At 37.5% G+C, this 27,473-nt stretch overlaps 1 protein-coding gene across 2 annotated transcripts in view; it reads right to left on the reverse strand.

Moving 5' to 3' along the window:
* The window catches only part of DLG2 (discs large MAGUK scaffold protein 2), a 1,814,300-nt gene that overhangs the window by 387,433 nt on the left and 1,399,394 nt on the right, over positions 1-27,473 (reverse strand). Inside the window, exon 14 of one of the 2 annotated variants that reach the window (XM_046685982.1) lies at positions 27,107-27,262. The exons of the other annotated variant lie outside the window; for it this stretch is intronic. Coding sequence (XP_046541938.1) covers positions 27,107-27,262 — 156 coding nt within the window. The remainder of the gene's footprint in view (positions 1-27,106; positions 27,263-27,473) is intronic. 2 annotated transcript variants of the gene reach the window in all.

A 27,473-nucleotide genomic window follows, 5' to 3' on the forward strand; every position in this document is an offset into this window, starting at 1 on the left:
GCATCCACCAGCATGTGGTGATTTTAGCTGCTGACTGGCTTTTGGTCAAGTCCTTATATTTGGGCCACAGATGATTTACAACTGTTGTATTTGAAGCTTTGCGGCATGGGAAAATATTAACGCACAAGCAAACGTGAAAACAAACAAAACTGAAAAGCATGCATTCAAAGGGAAGGACATAAAATGCCCCTAAGCAGACAGTGTTTTGTTTCCCAATTCCTTTACTACCTCTTTGAACAGAAACTGATGTTTACATTGACCCTAATTGTATCTTCAATAAAAACTCATATTTTAAATATTGATTGTTGCTTCAAACTTCTTTCTGTGAATCTCCAGTCTCCAAATTAGCCTTTAAAATTTACTTGAATATTAAAATACTATTTGTCATTATAAAGAGCAAAAGGACTAATTTACTTTTCCAGGCCATCTGGGCTGAAATAGAAGTCGAATTATTCGTTAAATTATCCATTCATTGATTTGTTCCACAAATATTTACCGCATGCCTAGCATGTGCCAAGTACTCTCTAGGACCAAGAGATAAAGTCTTGAATAAAATGAAGAAAATTCCTTTCCTCATTCAGTTTACATTCTCATGCTGGGAGTGGGGAGGGGATAAAAAACAAAATAGTAATGAAAATAGCAACTATTTATTTATAATTTACCATATCTAAGGCACTTTTCTAACTGCTTTGCATACGTTATGTCATCTAATCCTCTTAAAGGTTGTATTATCCCCATTTTGCAGATGAATAGACTGAGGCTCTGGGAGGTAAAATGCTTTGTCTCCAGCCACAAAAACAAGTCAGAGATAAGATCCAGTCTCTTAAAGTTCAAAGCCTGTGCTATTAGCTACTCCAAATGTTGCCTATACAAAAGGCTTTGAGAACTATCAGTAGTTGAATAATGACTGCCTTCAGAATTTGCAGATAAATACACATTAGGAATTATAAGAAACAATGGAGATCTATGCTTACATTTGGGAAATTTTGGTTGGGTCATAATCACAAATTATAAAATACATATTTATATGCATTTATAAATATATTTGCATGTATACACATATACATATACATATATGTATGCATATACACATAAACATATTTACTGTATATATAAATATAAAAATGTCTCTCAGCTTCAGGTAAATATAAATTTCTATCTTCTTAAGAAAGCTATAAATGAATGATTTCCTCAGGCTACAGAGATTCAGTTAATATTTTGTGTCTAAAATGGTAAGCTATGATTTTGTTTTATATAGACTCATAAAACAAAAAAATCATAATGACATTTTGTGCCATTTGTTATAAGCCTACTGATGATGGAGAATTTTTATTTTAAAAACTTTCAGGAGCTTGTGTTAATATTGATCAAACAAACTGGAGAACAGTCTTTTCTTTTTTCATTTTTTTCTTATTACCACTTTCCATAAGATACTGTTTTAAAAAATTATTCTCATAGGCAAGAGTGTGTTTCCCAATAATCAAGTTCGATTTTCTTTGACCTAATTTTTTCCAATTATTTCTATATTCTTGTAACATGACTTAACCACTTCTACCTTGGCTAAATAAATCTTGTCTTTCTCTGATGGTAACGCCATTCAAATACTCACAGACTAATAACATGGTCCTATCAATTTTGCTATTTCATCAAGCTGCACTATGTACTTCTTTTCATATCCCTATATGTCAGAAGAAATATGAATAGAGTATAATATGGATAACATAGTCTACATTTTTATTTTAACAACCTTACCAAGTCTCATAAATATATGAGAGAGCATACTCGTTTTGATAGATGAGGATTAAACAGAACAGCTCCCACTGCCAACTGTCAGATGGTTGAATTTATGTACTGAGTGGAGTATTTTTTATATACAATGAATGAGGGTATTTTCAAATTGAATCAGTTGATAAAGTAGTGCCAAAGATAATAGTCTTTGAATACCTGGCTGACTCTTATTGCCAATTCTGAGCCAGGGAAAATGGTCAGCAAGGGCATATTCATCATGCCCCAGACTTTCTCAGTAACTTTGTACTCTGTGGGGACCTGAAATTGGCCACCCCAAGATATGTCTCTTTGGAATCAGGATTATTTGAGGCTGATTGCTTTTGATAAACTGGGACAGGGAAGGAGGCTCTGAGGAATGGAACTTGCCCTTTGTTAGGACACGTTTACATTTGTAAGATAAATCTGTATCTGTAAAAGTTGCGTCCCTCTGTACCAGGAAGAAGAAAGGCGATGACCTTCTCTCTAGAAACTCTTAGTCAATACCAAAGGCAAGGACTTAAATCTGCATTTTATTGTGCTTGTCTGGTAACTTCCTGTAACTAACTTCCCTCCCCCTCCCAACTTTGGCATTTCTTTAAGGATGAAGCATCTTTCCTTAGGCTCGGAACTGATTGCTGAGCTCACCTGTGACCACCCAGCTCAAGACAATAGACTTGCCTCCGGCTACGGCCTCTGAGACAGCAGACCACTACCTACTGTGTCCATCAAGCACTGTGCTGACAGGGCAATCTTGTGACTATTGTGGGAGGGACATTTCAATCACATGTGAAACACCCTGTTTGGGGGTATATAACCACTATGTGCACCCCACTTCTTCAGGGCCCTTTCTTCCTTTGGGAAGAAAGGCCCCAGGCCATGGTTCCTCATAAAGCTTTGTTTAATTTTCTCTTGCTATTCTGTCTCATGTGAATTTAATTCGTTCTCCGGCCAGACGAACCCACATTTGGGAAGAGGAAATGTCTTCCTCCCCAACAACTCCTAGGTGGAGTTACCAGTCTCAGTTCCAAAAAGGGACTGTTCTGGTGCTGAGTAGTGCTTTGATCTTGTCTCAGACTGCCATCCTTTCCTCTTAGTCTTCCAGGTTGAAAAGTTCTGTGGTGCTGGATTACTCCCTGCCCCTATTTTCCAAGTCGTGAAGTGATATTGATTCTAGCTCTAGAATATTTTCACATTGGTCTCTATCTCACAGTACCCCCGACATCACCATAGTGTAGCAAAGTACAAAGCCAGAAGACCCGGATTTGATTCAGGCTCTACCACCTTGGTAAGTGTACTTACCTGAGCCTCAATTTCCTCATCTCTAAGATGGGACTAACATTACTTCACAGGATTTTTGTGACATCAAAGGTAATATATGTAGAATACATTATGCAAGATATAGTAGGTAATTAATTAATTGTTAAATATTATTACTACTATTATTTTCATTATTATTAAGCAACTTCCCACTCTTCAAGGTCTTTTTTTCTCCAACTTATTCTTTAAGCTTCTACCAAAGTAATCTTGGAAAGCATTAACTCAATGATGTAGTTCAAAAGCCTTTCCTAACCCACCTTTTTAGCTCCATCTCCCTCTGCACACTTTATGATATACTCACTCTGAGCTACTCAGCCTTTCTCAAACATGTCATGTACTTTCATGTCACTAGACACTTATATACGGTTCCCCTCATCCAGGAATGTCCTCTTCCAATCTTCTATTTCTTGCCATAGGTATTATCTTCATTCTGTACCAACACCATGAATTACCAGCTTTTACTGGATGTTTGGAAGGTTCATTTGATAACAAGCTTGTAATGGATGAAGAATGTTATGTGGATGTAAAAACTGGTCTTGGGCTACATTAACAAATGCAGCATCAAGAGCAGGAGACAGAATGGATATACTCTTTTTTGTACCTATCAGGCCATACTAGGATTACTGTTCTGGGTTTTGAAACCACATTTAAAAGAGACAGAGACAAAATGAACTGCTGAGTCTGAAGAGGACAAGGACGATGAGTGTTTCTAAATCATGCCATCAGGTACAGAAGGCAATGGCAATGTTTAACTTGGAGAAGAGAAGTCTCTAAACAAATTGTAAACATGTGCAATTCCCTCATGTGGAATGGGCAGTGGACTTTCATTGCATGGCCCTAAAGAGTTGCACTAAAACCAATAGGCAAAGTTATAAAGAGTCAAACAGGAACACATGCCAAAGAAGCGCTTTCTGAAGACTAAGAGTATTGAAAGGCAGATAGACTCTGTGCAGAGATTGAGTTTTCTGCCCCTGATGATAATAAAACAAAATCGAGGGGACTAGAAGAGACACTGAAGAAGGACTTAAAGATCCAAATAGTTAACGCACAAGATGACCTATGATGTTCCTGAGATGCCCTGACTCAAGAGCCTCATCTCGTAAGACTTTTCCTTGCCCTCCCCATGAGGGTTATTCACACCATTTCTTACTTTCCAGTGCAGTTGTTGTCACTATCATAGCACTTTCCACATAACAAATTGCATTTCTACTTCCCCCACTATAGTGGAAGCTATTTCTGGATGGGAAATGTATCATCGCCTTCTCATTTCCCATAGTGCCAACCACAGCTCCTTTAACATAGAAGATGCTCAATAACAGGAATTGATTTAATTTTATGTCTATGGGCAATTCATTCATCCTTTTAAGGAGTTCCCTTAGCAGTAAACAAGAGCTTTAAATTTGATGATCTAGCATTCTAACTAATGCTATATAATAAGCCTTCTAGTAAAAAATATGAATACTAATCTAAAAATTGATTTTTGAAAATGAGTAGGAAAAAGCCCATTGTGTCCATCTTATCTGGAGAATTTTTGGAGGTGGAGATGCACAAAGCTTCATGTGATATGACACTCTGTTGTTCCTGACCACCTTGCTGAAGAAGAACTTCACAGAAGGAACTTCTTATGGTTTTACAAATAGTATTCATTGATTCTCAGTCTCAGAAAATGTTTCTAGTGGAAGTAAAATCCATTTTATGCATATATTGAGCATTTTATTGAAATACATTGTAAAGTTTTGCCATCAGACTGAAGATGTTCCGTTATTAGCACCATCCCTTTATCGGGAACTGGAGGCTTAGGCAAATCTAGCCTTCTCATAATACTTCTTAAGTCATCTATATCATTACTCCAGCAAAGAATGTAGCACTTTACATTTTCAACCAATCCATGTCTTAAAATAAACGTTCCTTGATACTTGCCAATAATTAGAAGCAAATTAAACCTCCCGTATTTGGAGAATAGCTAAATAAATTATTATGGATCATATCATTGATCCATATTGTGCAATTGTTAAAAATTAGCGTTACAAATACGATGAGGGAGTTTGAAAAAAATGCTCATGATGCAAAAAAATGAAGTAAAGAATATAAAATTGGATGAATACTTATGAGTTCAACAGCTGCCAGAATGATCTCATAAAAAATCAGATTTGATCATATAACTCTTGGGAGACAGTTCTCTGAGTCTATTGCATTTCTGCACATCTTGCTAACAGAAACACTGACTGTCTTTGTTCTGGACTGTCTTTTCCAGGATATTTCTATAGTGAATAGTCTTGAAAGACAGAGAGAGTGTCTCTCTCTGGAGCAAAGAGTAGGTTTGTTTACTGTCCAGTATAATAAAGATAATGCCTTTCTCCATGGCAAAGGCCAGGCAGGCTTTCTGCTCACTCTAAAAGATTCAGGTTCCAGGGCTTGGGAATCCTCTCCTGTAATGCCACCCACTGCACGTGTGGGCATCACCTGGCCTTCCTTTTTGTGCCCCGTGGGAACTGGGGCGCAGGGAATCAGTGAAAATGCTGATACTCTGACTACAACTATTATCATGATTAATAAAGTCTCTTATCCAGGAGTTTTGCATCTTCTGCCGGTAACCATGGCAGTGCGGCACGCTAACTTGCTAGCTTGTGAGTAAGAAAACAAATCTCAGCCCTTTTACAGTTCTTGATATTCATTTTTTCTTCTAAATCTGCTTAACCTGCTTTCAGTGGCATCCCATTGCATTTAGGATAAAATTGCTAGTAACAATAACAATCATAACAACAACAATAATGGCTAATATTTAATCCATGTCAAACATTGTATTAAGAGTGTTACATGTCATATAATCCTCATAACAACCCTAAGGGATAGATACAATTGGTATCACCGCTTAATAGGTGAGGAAACTGAGGCAGAGGCTCACCTTTTCAGAATTAAGGGCCGCCACACATCCTAGTCCACCTGTAAGCAATTTCTCTCATTCTTGATCTCATTCTTACTCATTCTTTGGGTCTCTGCTTAAATAGAGCTTCCTTAGAAAAGCCTTTCCTTGGCTCTCCCTCTGGTCTTATTCCTCAAAAAATGCTGTTCTTTTCCTTTGTTGCATGTATCAAAGTTTACGTTAATTGCATGATTGAGGAACCCTGTGATTGCTTATCTGCCTTCCACCCTCCACAGACCCCTGGGCGTAGGGATGAGGTCTACTTTGTTCTCCACAGCTTTTAGCATGACAGGTGCTCAATGTATATGCTGAATGAATAAATGGACTAGTGAATTGTATATGATAAGAGAAATAGCCTAAAATTTTGCTTGCATGCAACTGATTTTATTATTTCCAAAATATTCTGCAATGCAGCTATTTTGCCTTTATTGTGAAAATAGTGAATTTATATTCACTATTAAAATAAAACTCAAGGGTCTTGTCCCCATGAGAATTTCAGAGGCATTTTCGGAGTCCATGGAACACAAGCAGAATTGCAGAAAACAGTGTGGAATGGGTAATAAAGAGGGTAGTAGACAACCAGACATGTTTTATCATGGATATTCCTGGTCATGTACACATTTTATGGACCACTTATTGAGAACTGCTTCACTTGAAATATTTTATCCTAATTTATTGTTAAGCACTTCCACTCACTAAATGTCCTAAATGCCCCATTGAGCTTTCTTTATTAACTTTTGAGGGGTTGTTGCTTTTTACATTTTAATGATCTAATTCATCTTTGCCATAAGCGATTTGTACATTATCAACATTCTATTATGCAGCTGTATGATAGATGGGGTGGGCCAAATAAATTCTGATATGCAAATTTCCCCTTTAAAGAAACAATTTTAATAAAATTATACTGTTTTGCACTTTAAGAGCTCACAAAATAGGAATGGAAACAGTTTCACAAATAGCTGTATTTTGTTAGAAGTGAATTCAGGTTTTCAGGTTGTTGATGGGAAGGTCACTAAATTAGATGACTATTTAATAAAGACATATGTCTGCAATTGGAAGAGAGGAGAGTAGAGGAAAAATATAATAGAACTGCTTATAATATTGTAGAGGGGATGAGCCTCATAAAAACATTGAACATTTATTTATTCACTTGTTCATTCAAACATATTATTGGCTTCTACTTTTGGAGAGGGTAGAAGATGAGTGATAACCACAACAACTTCCTTGTATTGAGTGCTTAGTATTAGGCAGTGCAAGGAACTTTACCTGTGGCCATTTAATCTTCTAGATAGTCTTAGAGGTAGACATTATTTTCCCCATTTTGCACATGAATCCCATGAAGGTTAAGAAACTTGCCTAACATCATTGAGTCAATGAGCAGAGGTGCTGTAACGTATAAACAGAAAAGAAACCCAACCCAACCAAACCAAAACTAGCCTCAAAATTTAAAACAATCCCAGTTCAGTTTGGCCCCCAAATTTAAACACTTAATAACCATACTATAGGAGCTTATCATTCCTACAAGGGATTTTAGAGTCTAGTGGTGATGTAAGATGAGCACACAAATAACTATATATACGAGATAGAAAATTAACAGTGCAATAGCGGAGGTACAAGAAAAATGCTATGAACTTGACAGGAAGGAAGAACTTGTTTCCCTTAAGGTCTGCAGAGGAAGAATCAGAAAAGGCTACATAAAAGAGATGACATTTGAAAATCTTGGACTGAGATTTTAGATACAAAGACTGTGAGAGAACATTTAATGTGGGAGAAACAGCTTGAGAAAGAAGGCATGAAAGATAGTAGGAGGATCATTCTAGAAGAAAAGTACAAAATATAGTCATTCACCAAACACCTACTATATCCTAGACACTTGGGAATAAATATGAATACGGGGACACAGGCAAGAAAACAAATTATTACTTAGTGTGATAACAAAAGTATATACAAGACACAAAAGTAATAGGGGATAGAATAGAGAATATATGGTCATGGGCCTTTCTTTGGTTCACACTGAATTAATCGGGATGACAGCTGCCCTGGAGTAGCTAAGAATTACTTCTAAATACCCAGATACCCTCTCTAAGCCTCAGGATTTTTGTTTTTTTAATTCTCACAGAGAAGGATAATAAGAGCACCTATTTCATAATGCTTGGGAGGATCCAACGAACTAACACATGTAACATGTTTAGTACAGTGCTGGACCATTATAAGTGCTCAATAATTATCAGTTATTATTATTATTATCCTCATAACTACCGATGAAAGGAAGAAAATCATGCTCAGGAGCCATGGCAAGAAGTTCACGAGCAAGTTTTGAATTCCTTCCTGCCCCAATATTCAAGGCCCTCCATTTCAGATATAGGTCCAGCCTACGGTTTCAGACTTGTCTACTATTGCCATGCACATGTCCTAATCTTAGACAAGCCCACTTAGACAACTGCTGCCAGCACCTCTGATCCTGTGTTCCCAAGGCATCCTGGACTTGCCTCCATTATGTCAACTGTCATATTAGAGTATAAGGGTCTCTTTATAAGCAAGTTTATTGATACTTAATGTGGGTGTCAAGTACCAGCAACATCTGCATCTTCCTGAAGCTCACTGGAAATGGTGATTCTTATGCCTGTTAAAATTTGACAAACATTAAAATTTGAGAAGTTTGGCCTAGAGTATGCATTCTCTGAGGTCAGGAAACATATTTTTCATCTATGTATCCCAACTTCTATTACCGTCTGGCAGAGTAGCACTTAATAAATGATCATTTATTGAATGTATGAATGAGTGAATGAGTTCATACATGCTTTCTCATCTCCACTCCTTTCATTCAAGTCATTTCGCCATTTTTTTTTTCATTAGCCTTGGACACCATCTTTGTCTTCCCAGCATGTTAACCCTACCACATGAACTTATCCTGGGCTCCTAACCACTTGGGATCTCTCTCTCATCAGAACCTCCTATAGTACTGTCTATTGATTTTATGTCTGTCTCTTCTCTCTCTCATTCTCGTTCTCCCCATGCACGCATGCATGCATATGAACACACAAAGACAAGAAAAAAAAATGAGTATATTTTCTTCTGCCTTATTATTAGAATTTGTCCTGGAAGTCAAAGATAGTGTCTTTTTTTATCTTTCCATAATCATCTAACTGAGCCATTCCTAGCACAGTAAATACTTATTTGCCCAACAAACATTTATTGAAATAAAGATTATTGCACACAACTGTTGAGAGTAAGCCACTGGCAAGACGAAGGGACCCTAAATCCAGCTTCTCAGGCTTTGTAGATGTTGCTTGCTTGCCTCACTTGAGTTATCAACATAAAGTAACTAAATGAAATAAAAGCTTTTATGTCACACAATAGTCAAGAGAGTCCAGTGTACAGTACCAGAATAACAACTGGAGCAAAAACAAGATCTTTCTTCTAGTAGGACATCTATTACTAATTTGTTACACAACCTTAGGCAAGCCATTTTCCTTTTTCTGGGACTATTTTCCCATTTATACAGTGGGGAGTATTGAAACACATGCTTCTGGGACTGCTTTCACTGCTAACCCTCTATGATTCTATCCAGCTACAAGGTGCTCAAAAATAGTGATTAATCAGAAGAAGGAGTATAATAAACCCTGACAGTAAACTGAGTACCAGCCCAGGCCAGACCGATAGCACGGATATTGACAATGCGAGCAATTGTCCAAGACCTCACTTACATTCCTTCTGGTGAATAGCCAGAAAGCAGAATTCTTTTGGGAAAAGCTATAAGGTCACATTATGGGGAAGTAAAAAGTGAGAAGATAATTTCTCTAAATTATGGGTTGCTGTAAAGCAAAGAAAACTTTAACTTTTCAAATTTACTGATATCAATTTTAAATTTATGATGAAAAGAAACAAGGAGAAATCAAATATCTGAGTAAGCAGAGACTTACTCTGGGCCAACTGAGAAACTACAAGGGTCATTAATTGTCATGCTTCACCAAAAGATTACTAGTTGAAAGAAAAGGACTTTGATCCCTAGGAATAATATTGCACAAGGTTTTGAATATATTACACATTTATCTTCTAGTCCAGCCTTCCTCTGAAATATTGAATACACGGCAATACCAAGAAAGCCGGGGAAGGCTCTTCCTCCGTTCCAGAGAAGCAACCTCAATGTCTCCATGTCCTGTTTGTGCCCTAGAAAGTGATCCACTGGAGATTCTAATTAAATTTGCTATGTGAAGATGTGGGAGATGTAACTAATTATGCTAGACTCTAAAAACAGGACAAAGAATTTTATCTGAGTCCTTTGTTAGTCAATAAATTAAATGAACAGTTCAGTAATAAACCCAACAGAGGAAGTCAACTGAGTGAAGTGGAATGCAGGCTACTGAAAAGTGAAAAGTGGGGCTGAAAAGGTGTCAAACCTGTAGGAGAATTGCACCTGTTGAGCACTATAATGGACTATTTGAGAAGTTAATGTGCAGTGCAAAAGTACACACACACTATACTGTGACACAAGAAGAGAAGTCTGGTTTTAAGGCAGAAGAGTTTTAGAGTTGTCAAACGACACATGACAGTCTCAAAGCCAACGCCTTTGGAACTATGAAAATATTTGGTTAATAGTCAGTCAGTGTTTTCACTAAGGTTTAACTTTTCTCCTACTAAAGGGGTCAATGTCCTATGAGACATTAACATCAAGTGAACAGGTCCTGGAAGCATCACAGGAAACTTGTTTTCTTTGTTGTTTCAATTTGTGGTACAAAAGATTATTCAGGGGAAAAGTATAGTGATTTCAACTTAAAGCAAAATCCGGTTGTCATACAGATACTTTGATAACACATTTCAGTTGCTGTTGATCCCCCTGCCAACTATCGTTGCAGCAATGATTATTGAAGACAAAGCATTGAGTATTTGAGTCCCTACTATGTGTTTGCCACTATTCGTGGGTTTGGGAAACACTAAAAAATTAATGTCAATGGCCTCTATATTCAAGAGATTTACAATGGGGTTAGTGAGACAAGACTACAGAAATGAATGACTTGTGAATAACACTAGACAATCTTTAATCAAGCAATGACAACTTGACCTATAGTGGGGAAAACATGACATAACTTCAGAGAAGGCAGGGAGTCACATAGGTGGGAGTTTTCAGGGAAGGATTCATGGAAGTAGTAAATACTTGAGCTAGATTTTGGTATAATAGTAGAATTTGAAAAATCAGTGAAGGATGGAGAAAGCAGCCCAGTTTAGGATGGGCAAGTTACAGAAAGGAGAAGGAGCAGGGGAATGAATGTGACACCAGAGAGATCTGCCGAATTGAAAAGTCATTTAATGATAATTCAAAAAAAAGATACAGGGTTAGTGTGAAAAAAATTCTCTTATAATTCTATATTGCTTTTACCATGGTTATTTCTTTCCTCCAGGTTACAGCTTCATATTACCAGAATTAAGAGGCTAAACCTATAATTTTCTACTCCTCAGCACCTTGTCTTAGATTGAATGTTTTTGTGAACTAGGGTTTTTTTCTTTCTTTCTTTTTTTAATGTGTGGGATTTTTCCTTTGTATTTCAGACCAGCTCCTCCGCATCCACAGTGTTAATGGGTGACATTTAAGAACACTGGTTTTACAGCACAATTACACACTCCATGTGTTACTGCTGGCCTCTGCTGCCACTGTAATTCTCAACTCCACTTTCCAACATGTTAGCCTCATAATATTTAACAATATAGAGCTATTAAATCGCTTTACTTTTCTATCTAGCAGGATCAAAGCTACAAAAAAAAAAATGTTCTCTCATAAGGCTAGCATTGTGTAAGGAATCAACTAAAATACCGAGGGATCAATTTAGAGCAAAAAACCTGAGGGAATAAAATGACACTCTTTATGCCTGTCTCTAAGGGAAAGCAAAAGGTTTCTTTGGACAGTGCAATTACAAAATGGTGTTTCCTTATTTTGGTGTTTTGAAAGTTATGTAGAAAACTTGTTAATTTCTACCCCAAAGGTTATAATATAAGCAGTTTAGAGCAGTGGAAAGAGCGAAAAATTATTAAAACAGCAACAGACAAAGCGTGAAAGCAAAAATGGCAATCATATCTTGCATTTATATAATGTCACTTGCTGGGGTGCTGACAGCAGATCAAGGCAATTTTGTACCACAGCTATACCAAAAAAAGCAGGGGAAAGAAAAAATAAAACTGTCATTAAACTATATGAATTTCACCTTGTTAAAGTGAGAAGTGTGAAAAGTTGTCAATGACATATCACCAAAACCAAAAAGGTATATTAGAGTACCATCATTGATGATGATTTATATGTATGGCAAATATCAAATTTAAGATTGGGCTGTCATATTTAGGATCTATCTTATCTGGGTATCCAATGCATCTGGACTATAGGCTGCAAAGCCTAGACCAAGGGCTTTTGGAAAGGGAAAGTCCACAGTCAAACTGTAGGCTGGAACCAACCGGACGTCCAAACACAGTGCCTACTGAAGGTTGCGGATGAGGGTACCAAACAAAAGCACAGCAAAAAGAGTGCTAGCTGATTTGAGAAGGTGACCGGGAGCTGCGCCAAGAGCACACAGTGACGGGAGCAATTTAAATACACAATTCTGGAAACAAACCCACCTCTCAGTTTTTCAAATTAAGCCTATGAATAAAATAGCTACTATCTATTATCACCATAATTTCATAAAATACAATATATTTAACACCAAAGTTAGTGGGAGATCATTATTACAGGAAGGATTTTTTCCCAAAGAAGGACAGAGGGCAATCTAATAGTGATGTGTGTATATGTACATTGGAAAGTCCTTCTTTGTCCTTATTTTGCCTCAAACCAGTGGAAGTTAGGCCATAGACCAGCACCAGTGTATAGACTTGACTTTGGGAAAACACTGACTTAGAGAGCACACAGAAGCACTGGAACGATGTAGAATAGAATCTTCTATAGTATGTCTGTAGCTTTGTCAATGGTTGAGGAATAGCTTAAGAAGGCAATTTAAATAGTGGAAAGAGTGAGGCAGGAAGGGCTACGATTATATTCAAGAAAGACCTTTCTATTTCATTTAAATTAAATGTAACCACTGACCCCATTAGTTAATATCCTGCAGACTTCTGAGAATCACTATATGCGTGCGTGTGTTCATGTGTGTGTGTGCATTCCTTAACTTCTCTCCCATTTCAATCATGTTAATAAATTAATACATTACTTTCTTGATACCCTCTCAGCACATGCCCTCTATTATAACACCTATTGTATGGGATGCTAATTGTTTTTCTGTCTGCTGTGGTCTCTTCTATTAGATTGAGTCCCTTCAGGAAAGGGCTATGTCTAATTTATCTTTGTATTTCCAACGCAGAGCACAGGGCCTGTCAGAAGCTTACTAAATAAGGGGTTCTCTAAATATTTATTGGAATAAATAATAATGATTTAAATAATTTTTCTTGTCCTTTTTTTAAAAATAAAGAGTTATCTAGGTATACTGCTGGGAATCAGGGGTACAGGAAATGATTAAAATACAGTTCCTGAGCACAAGAGGCTCAGTCTAGTTCATGAGGCAGAGAAGAAAATCAAATAATAATAATAATACAGTAAGCTGAATTCTCCAACTTTAGCAGGATGAAGGAGGGCCCCTCACCCAGCCTGAGATATAATTCACATACCATAAATCCCCCATTTAAAGTACATTGTTCAGTGGCTTTTAGTATTTTAACAGAGTTTTGCAACCATCATCACAATCTAATTTTAAAACATTTTCATAACTCCCAAAAGAAATCCCATACCCATTATTAGCCACTTTCAATTCTCGGCACCTCCCTATCCAGTCCTACGCCATCACTAATCCACTTTCTGACTCTCTAGATCTGCCTATTGTAGACACTTCATTTAAGTGGAATCATACAATATGTGTTCCTTTGTGATTGGCTTTTTTCACTTAGCATGTTTTCAAGGTTCATACAAGTTGTAACATGTATCAGTACTTCATTCTTTTTTCTGGTTGAATAACATTACATTGTATGGATATCCCTCATGCTATTTATCCATTCATTAGTTGATGGGTACTTAGATTAGGTCCACCTTTTGACTGTTATGAATAATGTTGCTATTAACACTTGTATACAAGTTTTGTGTGGACATATGTTTTCACTTCTCTTGGGTTTTTTACCCAGCACTGGAATTGCTGAGTCTAAATGGAGGAGTTGTAAATTTAGTTTTTACTAAAAAAATTTAAACATGCTTATTATAAATAATTTAAACAATTTGCAATTATATAAAGTGAAAGACAACAATTTCTTTCCCTATTCCAATCAACTCCCCTGAAGTAAATGCTGTTATCCTGAGGTAACACTTCTGTTTCCTTCCAGGCTTGGCCTATGATATACAACCTTTCTCAGCATGAAAAACTCTGGAAGATGATGTTTAGTTAAAATTACAAGCTGGCATGGGAGAAAAAGCACTGGCACCTGACATCTCTGACCCAAATCCTATGTCTGCCACAAACTACTTGTGTGACTGCGTGATCCTGGGTAAGTTTCTTAACTTTGCTGGACTTATTTTCTCAGTTTTTTTAAGTGTTTGCATGTAATCTTCTCTAACCTTTTCTGATCAAGCATTCTATGATGTAATGAGACTTAGGGCCCCACGGATATACTATTAGCTTCGGGCTTATTTGTAACATGTATTTCTTTCCCTTTCTTCATCTTTAGTGTTGGTGGAAGGAACATTAGAGAAGGAGAAAGGCAATTACCCTCACCTTGCCAAACACTGACATTTACTTAGCATGCTAAGCAAACTTTCAGAGTGACTGGTGCTGAAAATAGTCTTTTTGCGTGTCTTAATCTGTTCCTTTCCAATCTTCTAAGTTTGTTGAATTGATTTTCGTTTTATTACCCTTCACAGGGTCAATCAGAGTTGCTGAGAGGTTTGCTTGCTATGCACCTTGATTCCACCTTTGAAAGTCCAGCTGTGCACATTACAATAACTCAACCCCTCTAAGCCATGTTCGAGGAATCCACATATGATGTGACTTTTCCAGAGCATCTGGTATTGACACATGTGGAGTACAAATAAACGGTCTTTAACAAAAAGTAGACATCACCGGTTACAATGCTCCACAAGTAGGATGAAGAAAATCTGTTTTTGTGGCCTAACTCAGAAATCCCAGGGAAAACTGCATGCATCACCTTCTCCCAAGAGAATAAGGGTGAAATATGACCCAGAGAGAAGGATCCTCTCCATCTACCAACTCTTCCATGCATTGCCTTCAGCCTAGAGAAGAGCTTCCACTAAATGTGAACACCCACTTTGGTCTGTGAGTCACCGTTTTAGGTGAACACCTACCATTTGTCATTCCATCAAATGTCTACTACATGCTCATGTGTAACATGGACAACATGGTTCCTACCATTAAGAGGTGACAGTCTGTATGTTTGTATGTTGCATGGAGTTAGTACTAGATGGAAATTTGCAAATTGACTTGGACTGTTCTTGAGATTCATCATTTCCCTGGGCATTACAGGATGGAAGTTCATGAAAAAGAATTAAAGATTGTTTGCAGGCTCCCTCAGTAACCGACTTTGGACCTAGAAAGAAGAAAGGAAAGGTCTGAAGACCACAATTTGAGAGGGCAGATGTGGGTTTAGAAAGAGCTCGAGTCTTGAGCATATGTGGATGTTCACTTGCTGACCTAAGGAAACAGAGGGGACCTCATGACATTCCATGAGAGAGGTCTCATAGAGGGCAATAGTAAGGACATGAGATACATTAGAGAGAGGCTTTTTAGAGACAAGGGAGAGAAGAAATCCACACTATATGCTTAGGTAAGGACTCAGGGAAGACAACTAGCTTTGTGGAGATGTGATTTATAGGAGGTCTTTGATCAGGGGTTTATAGGAACCCTTGACGAACTGGATGCCAGCAGCTGCCTGAAGCATCACTGGATAAGCTATTGTCCCTATCCTGATTTCCCACAGTCACCATCCCCATCCCTCTTGATGTAATTTTTTATCTTTGGGGTTTTAAAAGTAGATCATCTTCTGAGAAGGGTCTGATGCTCCAGAAACTGAATATTAATGCTGCTCAAAACAAAAAAAAAAGTCTGTCTTTTCTGTTTCTCTGCTGGGGAAAGAGTCTGGATTAGTAGCTGTTTTTATGGGTCACAAGGATCCCGGAAGAAAAGGCTCCAACATAAAAATCAGGGCAGGGAATCTGGCTGGGACAGGAACAGGGCTGCTATGGAAAATAGGAAGAGAAACAGGGAAGACAGCAGTCTCTGCCTGAGGCAACAGGCCCCAGCTGACCATGGGTCCCATATGGTACCTGTCAAGAGGCAGAAGTGGGGATCTCAGTTCTGTAACATGAGACTCCCAGCTGTGAAGTAGCAATCCAAGTAGAGATGAAAGGCTTCTCACATGGGCCCTGCCAGACACTGCCCAGCTCCTAGAAGTCTGGCTGAGGCATGGAGTGCCAGTGTGGACAACAGTGGAAAAGAGGAGATGGACATTTGAAATCACATCATTTTAAGGAGTTGGGACAGTGACAAAGGTGAGAAGACTGAGTAATTTGTTATAAGTGAGGGGAGTCCTATGAGGAAACAATGGGAAAAGGTTGTATTGTAGGAGTGTGGAAATGGTTGTCCAGGATAACACAAGGGACCCTGCAAAGAAGGAAAGAGCGTCTCAGAATTCCAGCAATGACACTGGTAGAGATCTGGTCACTGGACACTGGTAGAGATCCTTTTTTTAACTCATAATCCCTTTCCTCCTGCCCAGTGTAGCCTAAGGACTTCAGGGAACATTGATTCCACCCAGAGCAAGACAGTAAGGACTTATCGAGTAATTCGTCATGTGAGAGTAGTGAGAGCCAGAAGGAAATCTGGGTTGTCACTTGACGTTCAGATTTTGTATGAAGAACGTCTGAATGCCTAGAAGCTGATGGATACAAACCTATAATTGTAATATCTAGGAGAAATCAGGATGGATCTGAAATAGATAAGGCTGAAAGTGAATTAAAATTCACATATATTTGAAAAATGCAATCCATAATTTCTAGAATTTTTCTTTTACATTACCAATGGCCGTCAATTATATCCAGAGAAGAACCTCTCTGGGCCCAGTGGTACCTAAACCTCCTGAGAGTAGGGTTCTACTATGTCTGGATTGTGAATCCCCAGAAGTACCAACCATATAATAGGCATTTAATACATATTTGTGGTCTGAGTAACAGTTTCCTCATCTGGAACATATAAAAGTTGGACTAACTTGTTTCTAGGGTATCTTCTATCTCTGAACTTGTATTAGCCTCAGTTATTTTTTAGGCTTTAAAGTTGACAAAATGATATCCTCATAATTATGCTAGAGGCCTAAGAAAGGAAGCAGAACATTAGAATGAATTTGAGAGAGACAGAAATAACAAAGAGAAATAAGATTCTCATTTCTTACTCCCATCCCCATTCTCAGCCTGGGCCAATCCATTCTGCTAGGCAGATTGTTCATAAGAACGCTTGGCTTAAGGGATGAGCCAGGGCTGAAATCCAGTCTAAGCTCTGTGTACCATGCCCCATTTGGGCCCTTGCATATTTTGTCCTTCATCCAGAAGAAAAAGAGCCTTTTTAAAATTTGGACAAAGACTCTGGCTGGGTTAGCCATGGCCCAGTATACCTTCCCCCTTTTAAAGTAAACCTTACTCCTCTTTACTCTCTAATGTATTCATATTTTCTGGAATAGAGTGATCTTAAATTTTAGTATTCAGTTTGGAACACACATCCCTGCTGACTTTAAAAACCCTGTTCAAGGGGTCCTTTAAACTTCATATGAGCTTAAAGTCTACAGAACTGAATTAAAGAGTTGAAACGGAAGATTTACTTTCTCTGCTCCGAGAGGTAAATTTTTTTTTTTTAAAGATTTTATTTTTTTCTTCTTCTCCCCAAAGCCCCCCAGTACATAGTTGTATATTCTTTGTTGTGGGTGCTTCTAGTTGTGGCATGTGGGACGCTGCCTCAGCGTGGTTTGATGAGCAGTGCCATGTCCGCGCCCAGGATTCGAACCAACGAAACACTGGGCCGCCTGCAGCGGAGCACGTGAACTTAACCACTCAGCCACGGGGCCAGCCCCACCGAGAGGTAAATTTTGATCCCTTAATCAAAACAAAATTTTACATTCTAAAATGCTTAGATCTTTATACAAATATAAGTAGTTTTGCACAGCCCTTCCTCCTATACTGCCAACCCTAACATTCATCTCCGAGTACATTTCACTGGACACATTCTCAGACTATGAATGGAAACAGTGTTTTATAATAGTCTTTTAGTAAAAATTTATTCCTACCTTAGCCTGATGTATCTATTTGGGGGGTCACAATATGTCACTTAATACACACACTCACATAATGATAACTAACATTAATGGGGCCCTTCATATTTATCAGCCATTTCTTTTTCTTTTAGCACTTGACGTATAACCTCATTAAAACCCTTACAGCAACTCCATGAAATGGATACTACAATTATTGCTATTATACAGATGAGGATACAGCAGCTCAGAGTATGTAGTTGTTGCTTGCTCAAATTACACAAGTAGTGAGTTGTGGAGTTAGGATTCATACCCTAACACTGATTCTAGAGTCTAGATTCTTAATCATGGATATACTATCCATCTATGCGTCTATCTATGTATCTGTGGATGGATCTATCTATCCATCTATCATCTATCTATTGAAATTTTACTACAGTTAAACGGGGTGTACTTTTTTCTCAAGAAGAATTCAATACTTGAGGAATGTTATATGTGAAGAGAACAACATTCAATAAATATTTATTGCACACATTTAAAAGCACAGATTCTGATGCCAGTCTGCTTAGGTTCAAATCCTATCTGTGTGACCTTAAACAGGTCACTTAACCTCACCAAAGCTCAGTTTCTTCACTTGTAAAATGGGAATAATAATAACATATACCTTCCTGGATTGCTGTGGAAGTTATTGAGCTAATCTGTGTAAAGTGTAGCCTGGCAGGTAATAAGATTATAGAAATGATAGTGATTGTTTTCTTCACCATCATCATCATCACTATTACTGTTAGTATTACATGCCAAGAACCATTTTTGGCACGGGAAATACAGCAGTAAATAAAACAAACAAAAATCTTGCTCTAATGAATTAATATTTTAAGTCCTGATATGCTCAGTTTCAGCTATCTCATCCCATTGTTCTGTTTGTTATTTAAAATACGTACCATAATTTTTCTATAAAATTGGAATGACCATACCTACCCCATAGGTTGTTATTAGGATGAGATGAGTGACTACATATAAAAGTTCAGAACAGTGCCTAGCACATAAAAGCACTCAATACATGTTGATGTTGTTAATTAATATCTATGTATCTATGCTGTGGGTGTTATGGTTTAGCGTTACTGTCTTGATTCTTTCTGAGTTCCTATAATTTGTTGCTATAGTGATTTTGCATAGTATTTTCTTACAGCTACTTTGCCACCATAAAGGACTGCTTTTGAAATTATGCTTATTCTTCAATTTCTTATTGCTACCCAATAATATAATGGCTACTAAAGTACATATAAAGATTTTTCCCAAAACACAAAAGGAATACTAAAACTAAGGGAAAATATCCATAACATCTCAGATAGATAAGTAATCTGGCTTTTTTTTTTTTTTAAAGTAGATCAATTAAATTTAGATTGTTTCATCACAGAGAGTTATCTGAATATCACAGAACAGGAATTTTGGAGTAAGACCAATCTGGGTTCATTTCCCAGCTCTTCTGCACTTCCCACTCTCTACCTACCTACCAGGGCTGTTGTGAAGAATAAATGAAAGCTTTTGGAACAGGGTGAGTTCTGTGTCTTCCTCCTTTACACAACACAATGTAATTTTAGCTACTTTAAAAAAAAATTCTTGAATTCTTAATGAAAGAACAGCTTCTCCCTAACAAAAGAAAAGACTGAAGGGCAACAGTGAATGGCATATATTTTTTAAAAAGGGTCCATATAGAGAATGCATTAATTTCAAGGCAAGAAGTGTTTCTTTCAGTGTGAACCTTTGCACATATCACACTGCAGAGAGAAGAGGCTGTAAAACCAAATGTGGCAAGAGCAGCCTCTGTGACTTTGTGGGAGTCAATTAATCTCTCCTTATTTTCCTTAATTCAAATTGAGCTTAGTGATCACCTACTTCAAAAAGGCAGCGAAGGCCTTTGAAGAAGCTGCTGCATAAACTCGGGAAGGGAAGGGGCTCTGCCTTATGAGCCATGCCCAGAGGGTTTCCTCTCCTGGTTTTAATTAAAAATGAAATTAAGAATTCTTTAAGATTATATCAGCCTTTTAAGTGCATAAGAAGGTCAATGATTTGTTAAGCATCTTCTTTCTCTTTTTAATGCGCTGTTTCCCAGATTAAATCATGTGAAGAAGGCTCAGATTCTCTTTCAGGATCATATTTGTAACAGTGTGGATATGAGACACGGAAGACTGCATGAGAAGCTGGGGTGTGTGTGGGAGAGGGATTAAGGCTCTGCGAGAGCATGAACTTGAGTGTGGGAATGCCCTCGTTGAAGTCCTGGCTTCTCCACTTGCCAGCCCAAAACCCACACTTCGAAAGTTGTTGGGATTATTAGAAACAATACATATGGTATGTACGTAAAGTGCCTGCCTACTAATGTGTGCTTCACAGAATAGCTGTTATTGTGTCTACATTCCTAAAAAGGTACATGTAGGATAGAAATACTGCTACATGAGTAGATAAGAAGGAAAATTATCTCATAGAAGTGTGAAGTCACATATGGCTTTAGAAATATGCCACCTTTTACAGGACATCTATACATGTAATAATAAAAGGGAAAATATATGACTTTGCCTGTGGTGACAAGAAGGATTGCTGCTAAGAATGACAGAAGGAATTAGCATCAACAGCTTCTTATGGCCTCAGGCTCTGAAGGAGACGAGGTGCTTAGCCAAATGTGTGTGATTAGTATGATCAAAGGAAGGCCACAAACCTAGATAGTATGGACACAATTCCTAGCTCCTCAATGACATCAAGTGGCCACCATCTCATACAAGAGATCTTCTCATATACTTTGCCTCCCTTTCCTTCCATTGAGTTACCTTCTACAGGTTTTATGTTTAACTCTATTATTGTGGACAGGAAGGCTCACTGTCTCTAAGAGAAATGAATGCAATCACTATCCAGTGAACACCCCAAGCTGGAAAATTCTTCCCCTTGAATCAATCACTAAGTACCACCCATTCTATTTGATAATTAATTCTGAATCTATTTATATCTCTCTGTCTCTATACCTTTACTTTTGTTCTTCATGATTTAAACCTTAGTTGATATGCTAACTAGTCTCCCTTCCTTCAAACTCTTTCTACACAGCTGACAGAGTGACCTTTCTAAAAACATAAATCTAATTGTCATTGCTCAGCTTTAAAACTCTTCAACAGCTCCTCCATAGAGGATAAAGTCCAAAATCCTCAGTTTGGCAAGTAAGGCCCTCTATGATCCACAGCCACCTGTGTCTCCAACTTTATCACCCAACCAATAACCTTAGCCACACAGAACTTACTGGGAGTTCTAGAGCGCACCATCCTTTCACACACCATGAGGCTTACTCTATGCTATTCCTTTTACTTGAAACATATTTGTTCCCTCATCCAACTGATGAGCCTGTTTTTCTGAAAACTTTAAGAAAAACAGAGGCAGAGTTAGATGATTCCTCCTCCACTTATCTTTAGAGACACACATGTACTTCTAGTATAGCATTATTATGTCTAGAAGTTATATTTGATTTTGGATTTATAGGCTTTGAGAGAGTTAAAACATTAATAGATCAATTTTCTATTATTTTGTAAGGAGAGACAGCTTGCCAAAGATAGGCCACCCTAACTTTGGCATATGGCTGAGGTCTTATGAGATAAAGATCTTGCTCTGTGTCCCAAAACTAGGCATGGCTTGAGGCTGCCAACTTTATGATTTCTACAAAATGAGTGAATTATAGACATGAATTCTGAGCCCTGTAGAGAATGGAAACTAGACTCGCAGATGTACCTATGAGAAGATAAGGTTAAGTTTCCCATAAATAATGCTTCTTATAAATGATTAGCAATTGATGAAACAAGGTGTGAGTGGGCAACATTCCTGTGGGATTGTTCACACCTCCACAAAAGGGACAGTATAAGATCATGCTTGCTTCCATCACTACCGCTTATACTACTCTGATTTTAGTTACCAGAGATTATGTACCTTGGAGAAACTGAGGGACTTTAGCAGATACACATCACAATGCACACTAATGAATTCTTCATTTACATGTCTGTGAACTGCTTAAGAGGAGGGACATGCCTTATTCACCTTTGAATCCCCAGCACCCAGGACAATGCCTAGTACCTAGAAGAAGTCCCATAAATAGTTACTCTTCAATGACTGAAAATGTCTTATGATCACATAATGCTTCAGAGTCCATTTTCTATCCAAAATCTGCCAACGTATTTTAATTAGCCTTCATCTGATACATCTCAGCTTTTTATCAACTACAAAATAGCAATAATTAGGAACATCTATGTAAAAGGACAAATGAAACTATGCCATACATGTTGAGAAAACAGACGAGAATGTTAGTCTCCTTGTTCCAGGAACATCAAAAGCTGAATAATTTCCCATTCTTCCAAAGTAGAAAACCAATTACAACATCAAAAACTACCTTTTTTAAAAGAAAAAGATGTATTGGATAAGCAGGAGCCCCATGGCAATACCATTTGTTTTTCATAGAGCTCCAAATGTTAGTTTGATTCCAACTCTGCCCATTTCTTGCTTTTGCAAGGTCTGAAAAGTCAATTACTCTAACATAACCTGCAGCCTTAGGAGCTGGTACTTTGCCAAGTAATTTAAAGTGCTTTCCTAAGAAAAACTTACAACTTCTCTGATTTCTTTTACAGAAGTAAATTGTGTACACAATTAATTCATCCCCGGATGTTTGCTATCAATTCAAAGAGCTGAGAATTTGGGCATTTCCATTGAAATGCAGAGAATACAGATGATTGACTCTTCTTGCTTTTGCTGACTGGCCTCCATTCTTCTGAATGCCGATTAGGGATTAAGTCAGTACATATGTAAGGGTGGTTTCACATACCAACTTTCACAGAGATAGCTCATATCCTAGTCTGAGACAGTAGTTGCTGTTATCAATATATGTGCTTCTGAAATAGAATATGGGAAATTCTCAAATGCCCTGAAAAATATACATTACCACATATTGCAACTTAAAGGTTAGGCATTTCTTCAACATTTTTGGTTGGCTTTTTCAGTTTATACCTTTGTAAAAAGTTGTCCTAGTATAGTCTTGCACTTTGTCAGTACTTAATAAATCTTAGTTGAATGAATAGATAGACACATTCTTACAATATCATTTTTAGAGCAGAGGATCTCCCAAAACTTTTATTTTACCATGGGTAGAAGTAAGATACGGACCCATGAAGACAGTAGATTGGGTTCCTCTTCATCAGTAGAATTGATTAAGGGCTTGCCTAGCTAATTCTAAGTTCTCATCTACCTATGAGAGTCTATAAATTCTTTAAGGTCACCGTGGAAAAAGCAAGTGATGGTGTCATAAGTGGAACTGGAATGCTTAAACTTTTCCCTTGAATCATTGGTTGCATTTCAAGAAACATTTTCCCCTCCATTGGAGAGGAAGTAAATAATCTCTGAAAGGAATAGCTCAGTCTTCATGAAGAATTCACAGTTAGCTAATGAATCTCTAATGTGGACACTGACCATCAAGATAATTTAAGGTGAAACTGCAATACACAAGTGAGCTCGAGTCTGTTATTTGTTTCCATGCATGGGTTCACTCATTCATGGGACTGTTTTATGTACCTACTAAGGACTGAGTAAAGCACAGCTTGAGCATTGACTTGTTCCTGAAACAGGCCTCTGTCTGCTTGTCTGCAGACCTTATTTCCATGTTTATTTCATCACAATAATTCTGAGCTCCTGCTGTGCCAGGCACTGTGCTAAGTGTTAAAGATATAGCAGTGCACAAAATAGACAAAATTCCACTCATTGAGCTTACGGTATAGAATGTGAGATAGGCATTTAGTTTAAAAATCACATAAATAAATGGAAAATAATAAATTGCTTGAATCTTATGGAAAAAGAGAGAATATAATAGGGGATCAGATTTTTTCTTTCAGGGCCCTTCTCTGAGGAAGTGCAACTCTAGCTTTGATCTAAGATGACCAGAAGTTAACCAGGCAAAGTGTAGGAAGGACTTTTTAGTTTGAGGAAAGAGCATGTTTGAAGCTCTTGAGACTGGGAGAGACTTAGTGCATTTTGTGAATGTGAATAGTGTGGTCAGCAAAGGAAAGAGTGAAATGAGACATTTAAGAGGCAGGCAGGGGCTAGATCATGCATAGCTTGGATTCTATGTTCATGACTTTGCATTTTATACTAATGCAAAACGAGAGAAATTGATCTGATCTGTATTTTTAACAGATCACTTTGGCTGCACTGAGAATAAACTAGGAGGACAGTAGTGGGAGTGGTGAGACCAATTAGGAGGCTATTATAGACGGGAGATGATGGAGGCTTGGATTAAAGTGGTGGAAATGAAGTAGAGGAGAATGAATAGATTTGAGATACATTTTTGGAGGCAGAATCAATAGGACTTGAAAATAAATTTAATGATGGGTGTGAGGGAGAACAAGGTGTTAAATATGATTCCCAAGTTTTTGGCTTGGGCAATGGGGTAAATGTATGTGCCATTTACTGAGTTGAGGAAGTGTGGAAGGGGAGCAAGGTGGGGTGAAATCAAGAACTTCACTATCAGTGTGTTGGTGACAATGCTACTAAAATAGGTATGTGTGTGTGTGTGTGTGTGTGTGTGTGTGTGTGTGTGTATCAGTATTACTTTTTTCTGGAAATGAGGGATAAAATATGAAAAAAGGAAAGAAAGAAGTGGGGGAAAAGAATGGGACAGAATTAGAATAAATAGAAAATAGAATTCCCGAGGGGGATGGGAAAAGGGGTTGGGGACTGGTGCATATGAGGATTGCTGAGGCTGTGTAGTATGAAAAAGACATATTCAACATTACACTGTAATTTTTTAATTTAGGGTAAGTGAAAAAAGAAACTCTATGATCTTCACAATACAGATTACACAAAGTAAACTGAAATGAATCATATCTGGTGGGTCCACACAAAATGTAGATTCTATCATCGGCTTCTTGGTGAGTTTTTAGGGAGAGATGCATATGCATCAAAATCCTCAGTGGAATGCAAGGAATGTAATTTTTATGTTCATCAAAAGGGAGCATGGGTTAAAAGGAAAAAAGATTCATTGACACTGAGCCAGAAGAAGAGAGATGAGAAGGCAGGATAAAAATAGAGAAAAGAGAGAAAAAGAGGAATGGGTGGAGAATTTTTCCAGCAAGCAAAGACTTCTTTGCCATCATGCCTCTGCGGATGCAGGTGCTAATGGTCACCTGGGTTGGAATTCTAGCCCTGCTACTTATTAGTGGATGATCCTGGGCATATCAGATAACTTCTCAAGCCTCGATTTTCTTATTTGTAAAATGAAGATAATGATAACATCCATCTCATAAGATGATTGTCAGGGTTAAAAGAAAATGATTCATAAGAAGTGCTTAACAAAAAGCCTGGCAGAGACGATTAGCTAACTGTAGACGCATAATTTCCAGAAAGGCGTTATTGAAGGTATGTGCACCTTCTCACTTCCCTATGACTATGACTTTGCCCTCTCAGATTCAAAATTGTCTAGTTCACTGTATCAAGCAATAGTTTTTATAATTTTTTAAAAACATAGGAGGATTTAATTAATATTTATAAAGCATTCTAAAATACTATTAGCTTTAATTATTGCAAATTAGCGAAAATGCCCCAGCTAATTACACAGCCAAAAATATGTTTTCTCATTTATTTCTGGAAATGTTAGACGTAATTTAAAATTTGTTATTTAACTCCCTAGAGAGGTCAGTAATTGACTTCTAAACTTATTCTTTGAAAATATCAAAAAAACAGAGATGACGTTCTCTAAGAACACCACCCTCTTGATATATCCATTTTCACTTTGAATAATTCTAAAATCTATATTTACTCAGTCCCAACAACCTTATGAAGACATACGAAGATATTCTATCTGAAAACATGACTATATAAGCACTGTGTTATATGTGGGAACATCACAATTGAGATCTCGCGCTTTAAACTGAATTGGAACTACCTTATGGAACACTGGATTCTGTTCTCCTTACTCTCCTCTCTCGCTGACTTCGGTCCTTTGATGATGGGGTTTTATTATTTATCATACATATGCTTTAGAATATTAATGCAGAATTATGTTTAAACTTTACACAGAACAATTTGTTTACAAAGTTGTAGAAAGACTCAAAACATTCTAAGGTCATATCTGGATTCCCTATTTATTATTTTATTGGCAATGTCATACTGAGGGCAATGCCTTAACTTCTTTGAATGTTTGTTTGCTTTCGTAAAATGGAAGTAACTAAATATGAGAATGTAGGTAATCATCTACCATGATAACATATTGTAAAGATTAAGATTATATTCTTTGTTGTTAGATAGAACCAATTAATTCTGCAGTTTTCGATAAGTTGTTTAATACTTCAAGGAGTCAGTTAAATGATGGTATTAACGTAATATTTTAGTTAAAACATTAAATGGTGATAATAGTATCTACTTTTTAGACTATGTTATATCCCTAGAGCATAGTGTTTATTAAATATTATCCAAAAACATACTGAATAAATTTTCTTTCATTCTTCTGATTGAGGGAGCTATTGCTAATTAAATTCCAAAATTAAGTCTTCTGGAAAAATATAATTAATATGTTATTCAAAATGCATGGGAACCAAGAACATTTGGAGCAGCATGTGATCATGTCCAAGTGCTCTGTGAACACACCAGGTAAAAAAAAGGCAATGTTCTTAATTTCACCCATTGCACCAAAGGAGGAGGACATCTCTCCACCTTCAGGAAGATGTCAAGTACAAGAGAAGTGAGCAGAGGTGGATTCTACCCATTCATCCTGTGGAAGCACATGCAATTCGAGAAGATGAAGTGAGAAAGCGCATGCAGTACCTGGTCATCTCAGAGTCAGGGAGCAGGCCTAGGTGGTAGTGGGGGTAGGGAGCTGAGAGAAGGAAGCTTTTGTCACACTCAACAGGGGAATAGTGCCTGGGAGAAGCAGGCTTATCACATAGTTTGTTCACAGTGCTGTAAACAGGTTCCGGAGGCCTGGTGATACAAGAGGAAGAGAAAGAGATGTATTGTTAGCACACACACTGAACAATTGCAACTTGTAGCATTTCACCATATGCAAAAGTAAAAATCCAAAACAATGCATGGGTTTCATGAGGATTGAGTTGAATCATTTTAGGAAACAGGATCTCTGGTTAGAAATTAGAACTTTGGCAGGGGGGTGGGGGGAGTGCTGGCCTGGTGGTGC

The sequence above is a fragment of the Equus quagga genome, chromosome 14 (assembly GCF_021613505.1).
Source record: "Equus quagga isolate Etosha38 chromosome 14, UCLA_HA_Equagga_1.0, whole genome shotgun sequence".
NCBI classification, from domain to species: domain Eukaryota; kingdom Metazoa; phylum Chordata; class Mammalia; order Perissodactyla; family Equidae; genus Equus; species Equus quagga.